This window comes from Pinus tabuliformis, chromosome 4_1 (genome assembly GCF_031772625.1).
Source record: "Pinus tabuliformis cultivar Carrire ecotype Pingquan chromosome 4_1, CPIR1, whole genome shotgun sequence".
Lineage (NCBI taxonomy): Eukaryota > Viridiplantae > Streptophyta > Pinopsida > Pinales > Pinaceae > Pinus > Pinus tabuliformis.
In genome coordinates, this window is record NC_142303.1 from 67499090 (window position 1) to 67505822 (window position 6733).

General features: G+C 36.6%; 1 protein-coding gene across 1 annotated transcript; it reads right to left on the minus strand.

Annotated features, from left to right (window-relative positions):
- Positions 1-572: 572 nt before the first annotated feature.
- LOC149174176 (FRIGIDA-like protein 3) lies at positions 573-2337 on the minus strand. The gene is made up of 4 exons (XM_089420771.1): positions 2301-2337; positions 1856-2131; positions 1159-1247; positions 573-881 (listed from the first exon to the last, which is right to left on the minus strand). Exons 1-4 carry the CDS (start codon positions 2335-2337, stop codon positions 573-575), a joined length of 711 nt encoding a protein of 236 aa, XP_089276897.1.
- Positions 2338-6733: the final 4396 nt, after the last annotated feature.

Consider the following 6733-nt stretch of genomic DNA (forward strand, 5'->3'; position numbering starts at 1 on the left):
TAGAATCATCTTTGAACTGTAAACACTACAGTATATAGTAACCTGGGAAAGTGATGAAGCACTCAATACCATACAAAAATAAAATTCCTTAATAGAAGATTCCTTAATAGAAGAAAACACCACTGAAAATTGTGAAAAGCTGCCAAATGAACTTTGCCAATCTTTTAGATTTACAGAAACAAAGTCAAAAAACCTCTTCAAAGCTAAGTGCTTACTACCAGCCACATCCAATAGAAAAGGTTTTATGGGGCCTGATAAGATCAGAACTTGCTTGACCATGGTAAGATAAGCACCGTACCTACCTAATGTATAAAAGAAGACTGATAAGCTGGAGGAGGGGCAGGCAATCTACTGCCAAAGTGATGGTTGCTGTAATTAGTAGAGGAATTGTAAGAATTGGAACCCAACAACGAAGGCCCCATGTTATCTGATGGATACATATATGGCCTTGAGAGCGAGACTGGATTCCTATTTCCAACACCATAGCCTGCTCCATATAATCCTTGGTTTGATCTGTCATATGCATTTTGGCCCTGTAGGTTGTAGGATGTAACACCTGGAGCTGCACCAGACTATTGTACTCTATCCAAAGACCTATAAAAGCTTCTGTCTGCACCATTGGAAGAAGCATAAATAGTTGGAGTTCTTTCATCTGCACTTAACAAAGGCATATATACACCAGCGTTTCCTCCATTAGCATGAGGACGCTTAGGTTGAGACTTAACAGCACCTGCAGACCTTTTTCTGTCAGCCTTAGCTTTCTCTAGATGAGCTACACGCTTTTGAAGAGGATCTGGTGAGAACTGCGATTCAAGTTTGTGCTCCTCAATGCACTTTATAACAGCTCTGTAAGCAGAAAGCTCTTTTGTATTTACTCCATTCTATAGCAGCAAATAAAAATATCGGTCAAAAAAGGAACTTCCAATATAACCAACAATACTAAGCCAAAATGATCATCACATAACAAGACATTTTGTATAATAGTAATACAATTGTACTTGTGCAACAATAGAGTTATTCCCGCTTTTTAAACTTGCCTAAGAAGCTTTCTTAACATCTTTCAGATATTCCTTCAACAAAGGAACAGGTGAAAACTTCTCTGTCAGCCCAAATGCATGAGCAAAGTTGACTGCCTCAATTTGTTTTCAACAAAGGAACAGGTGCAAACTTCTCTGTCAGCCCAAATGCATGAGCAAAGTTGACTGCCTCAATTTGTTTTCCACTATTGACCAGGGTTTCTACAACATCTGCATGAAATTGTCAAAAAAAATTCAGTTAATCTGAATATGTCACAAACATTTGAAATACCAAAAGACAGTTTACTGTGAAAGAAAAAACAATACAGACAACTTCAACGGATTTGTCAATAAAGATAACAGCTATGCCAGCTTGAGACCATTTTCGTAAGTAAACAGTTCCCCACTCATGAAAGGCCTTATGACACTTTACCATAGCTGATCATCTTCAGGTGCCTTTATTAATATCAACAAAATAACTTACATACAACTTTCTACCTCATAAAAAGATGTCTACCTAGTAGAGGCCACTCAGTATCTGCCTTGCATATGAAATGTTGAGATCTAAAGAAAAGACTACCAACCCCGTCAACTTAGAAACCCGTTCACTGGACTAAACAAAAAATGATGGGAAGGTTTATTACAGCCAGGATTACCAAAATTTATCTTCAACTCAATCAGCCACAACCAAGTATACTGATAAAATCCACCAGTCCCTAAAAAAAACCAAGCTAGCCATGAATGCCAGAAAAACAACAAAAAGACTATCTACCAAAATGGATGGAAATTTTGCCAGCCTAGCCACTGAGGCTAACATTACAGAACACCAGCCAACCAACCTGGCATTTTTGATTCAAGTCCAAGGGAACGACAGAGTTCAGGTGTCTGCCTGCACCGTGCAAATGCAAGAACAAGCTTGCATAAGTCATCTTTATCAAACTCTGACGCAATTCCAAAAGTAGCTAGAAGTTGCAAGAAGGCCTGGGCCTCCAACGAATTGCCATTGGCAACATCTCCTTCAAGGTTTATCTTCGACTTCCATTCATGTGCAATACTTTTGGCTTGCTCCTTTATATTTAAGGGCAGAACTGGATGTTCAACACCCAAAATAGGATCTGCCAAAACAGGTACAAGAGATTCCAGTAATAATGTACAGGCCCGGCATAGAGCCGGGAGCCCAGACTCTTTCTTGTCACTTGACTTTTGTTCAAGAGAATAAAACCCCTCCAAGGACTCCAACACTAACCGTGGTGGGTCAGTTGCAGAGTTTAATGCAGAGGGAACCTAATTGCAAAGCCCTATTTCCAATTGCAAAAGTCATTAAGAATGGGAAGAAAGGATTTAGGGATTATAATATCTGAAATTTTTATTTTTAAAGTATTATAAAATGAGTTTAGATATTTATATAACAATAATAAGTGGAAATCAGAAAAAGAAAAAGAAAAGAAAAGAAATTGATTGGAGATAAACTTTTTATAATTTTGTAAATGTTATTGAGTTCCAATGCTCAAACAAAATATTTACAAAAGGTAATTCACTCGTCTATGGATGAAGCAAGCATTTGGAGGTTAATTCGTGAAGTCTAACAATAAAAGAGGTGAAATTAGAATGAGTAATGATAAGACAGACATCCTTGTATAGAAATTGCAATGAGGTTCTTCTTAAAGGTGACTTAATTGTATCACATTGATTTTGACATGACAACATCAGCAAAATGATATAAAAGTCGTTGCAACTAGTACATCTGTGTTTGGTGCATTTATCACTATATGAGATTAAAGGAATCTGGCGCATTCTCGATCAGAACTATTGCTTGATTGACAACAACATGAGTCTTGTGTTGTACAACAATTGTATAATTGGTGCATTAATCACTGTATGAGATTGAAGGAATCTGGTCGCATTCTCAATCAGAATTATTGACAACAGCATGGGTCTTGTGTTGTACAACAATTGTATAATTTGATTGTGAAGGATTTAAGGAGAAGTAATGTTGTTTTTTCTGATCCTAGCAAGGATTAGCAAATATACTATTTATTGGTCCCTGTGGTATACATTGTTTGGACCTTGTTTTCTCCCTTAATTGTAAGTGCATAAAAATATTAGATTCATAGGACAGGGTACCATTAATCATGTGATCCAATGATCTTGGACATTTTTTATTGAATTCTTCAAAACTTATTTCCATTTGATCTTCCAAAATGTGAAGATAGTTTTATTGGTTGGAACAATGCTACAACTTACAAGTTATAATAACAGAGATTCTGTTCTGCATAATACTTTCCACTTTGCAATCTTTTTGTGGATATGGTTAAGCAATATTCTCTTCGAGTAAAGAATAAATTATTGTGTGTAGAGTCATTGGGTTTACTATAGTAATGATCGTAACATTTTGTAGTCTTTTGTTTGTTGTTATGTGGTTTAGTGGTTGAGACGGTGCATTACCATGTTAATGACCCAAAGTCAAACTTAGAGATCAGAGCCCTCAATTATAAGTTGGTTGAATTTTATGAGATTTATATGCAATATTAATTCAATAATTAAAAAAAATATAGACTTAAGCACCCTAAATAAACTTCAATTTATACATCTTTGGAATCTCATTTATGCTACATATCTGCATCTTATGTACATTTTCCCATTCCCATGTCGGAATTGTTCCTCAATTTATGCCTTACGGCGTTTCCTTTGCAACATTTGGTGCAAATGCTAGTTTTTATCTCAATTATTATAATAATTAGATCATTGCATTATTTTTAGACTAAGAGATAAGTTGTTAGTATAGGTGTGTCATAGAGCTTGGAAATAGGGATTTGATTGTTAAACTGATAAAAAATAGGGATCGAGTTGTCAATGCAGTTAAGATAGGATTTGATTCATAAAAGAAAAAAGAATGTAATGACAAAGAGATTAGATGATCGAGAATAGAGTGTGTAAGTGAGAGTTTGAGTGATAGAGATAGGGTTGGAGATTGAACAAAGGTCAGACTAACTATTGTAATCGAGCCGAGACGGCCAAGACTCTGTAATTTACATTTTGTTGAATAAATGATTAAGTGTGGTGTTGCGTGTTAATCCTGGTGCATAATTTCATTCGTATCTGTGTATCGGTGTACTGGACTTAATCAAGTATTCCTCTTTATTTTAAAAATTTATTCATAAATCACAGTGAATTAGTGTTAAGGGTTAATATTAATCTTAAGTACTAAAAACCTTTCCTTAAGCGCTTTTCCTTAAAGTATGAATTAAAGCACGTGGGTTGTATTTGATAAGTGGGAAGCGATATCTCGTGCACCCAAAAGGTTGTAAATGGTATTGTGGAATTTCACGTGATTACCTTTAGCGGTCGACACGTAGCACGAGAAAACCACTTTTCTCGCGTGCTCTTGACCTGATATTTTTCGTGCAAGAATCTACGCGAGATTGTGTGACATCCGTTTGATTTGATGGGTCACATCAATGACGAAGATCGTCTAGGTAAGTTGATGAGCAGATCATGCAATATCCATTAGATATGGAGGAGAAAAATCAACGATGCAGGTTGAAGCACTTGATAAAAGGAGAAGTCAATAAGGGACTGACTGTGATTGGTCAGGAAAGCGGGACCCTTAGGGGGAAAATACAAGTACAGAACCTATTTATGCATAGCTAATTGGCTCTAAAGCTAAACAATAGTTGAATTATAGACTACCACCTCATTTTTGTCAACCTCCTGCGTCAATCAACATCCTAGTCAACCACCTGCAAATTTTTTAACTGTTTGACAAAGTGAACAGATCACATTTCTAGGAGCATATGATGTTTGTTTTGCATGAAATGAGTTGCGCCAAATTTAGGATTACGAGCACTACACACTCATTTAGGTTCCACACCATTTTGAAAACTATGATTTCTGGGTAAATTTTGAGCTCTTGATCACTTAAGTGGGAGGATTTCAAAACCCTCATTAAGTCACAATTTTATCCCATTGGATACGTGAGGACCAGTGGATTCGGTAGCATTAATGCAGGAAAAATATGGGCAGGACTACACCACAAAATTCAAGAAGATGGCTATAATGTTGGGTATCTCTCTAAAGAACCTAGATATAATCCTCAAGTATTTGGGGAGTCTGCACTGCCATATGTGTGAGTAAGTGATGTTGTTTAAGCTGAAATTGGTGGACAAGATTTGTGTATAGGCACAATACCTAGAGAATAGAGGTATGAAGAAAGCGCAATCAAGTGGATCGAAGTAGAAGGAGCATTAAGAAGCTTCTAAGGAGAGGAAGAAGAACCAAAAAAGGGGGAAAAGATAAGAAGGCGATAACCAAAACATACCAGTGCAAAGATCCTAGCAACCACTACAACAATGATGGCCATACAGAGGAAAATGATAGAAGTTGCATCCAAAGCTAAACCCAAAGAACAAGAAGAAAGATAACAAGAAGAAGAATCTCATGGCCATTGATTTGATCAACCAAGTTGAAAGCAACTCAGATGTGGATGAGAAGATCGTTTGCACGTCAGTACAAAAGAAGGTGAATCTAAGTAGCCTTCGATAACGGGAAGAGAAAGAAATGACCAAACTCTTCCATATAAAGATATAAGTCTAGAAGACAAAGATTGATGTTCTGTTTGACTCGGGATTGCAGGTGAATCTCATTATAGTAGAGTTGGTCAAGAAGTTGTGGTTGGAAGTTTGTGATCTTCCAAACCCATATCCATTAGGATGGGTAAATAAAGATGCATAGTTGAAGGTGAAAAAGCAATGTAAAATTAGATTTGCTATTAATGCTGATTTTATTGATGAAGTAGATCTAGATGTGGTTCCCCTTGATGTATGTGGAGTCATGTTTGGGAGTCCATACATGTACATGCATGATGCAATATTCATTAGGAGAGCCAACCAGTACGGATCATCAAGGATGGAAAATCATTTACCATCAACGTGCACAAAGGCAAGTCAAAAATTTCTCTGGTAAGTGCCAACCAAGCTAAGAAATTGATTAGTTCTAGCAAGAAGTATGTTTTATTATTTTTAAGAGAAATTTAGTTCAAAGAGGAGTCAATAAGAGACAAATCATCCCTAGAGGGCTTACTAAGAAACATAAACAACAATTGAAGGAGTTGTTACATGCATACAGGGATGTGTTCCAAGAGCCCAAAGGGTTACCACCTAAGAGAGAAGTGGAACATGAGATCCATCTATTGATAAAATACCCATTTCCAAATATTGGGTTGTATAGGCAGTCTGTTATAGAAGCATGTGAGGTGAACAAAAATTGCAGCAACTATTGGAACAAGGTGTCATTCGACCGATTACATCTCCATGTGAGCCGCCCATCATCATTGTGCCAAAGAAATATGGGACTTGGCGGATGTGTATAGATTATAGAACGTTGAATAAAATCACGCTCAAGAACAGATACCCCCTGCCTAGGATATATGATCTACTAGATCATTTGCAACAAGAAAAATACTTCACCAAGCTAGATTTGAAGTTTGGATCTCACCAGGCTCGAGTCAAAGAATAATATCCACGGAAGGTTGCCTTCAAAACTAGGTAAGGTTTGTATGAGTGGTTAGTTATGCCATTTGGCCTATGTAATGCATCAATTACATTTATGAGAGTAATGAATGATGTACTGTGCCATTTTATAGATTCATTTGTTATTGTCTATTTGGATGATATATTGGTATATAATGTTACTTGGGAGGAGCATATTTCACATTTGAC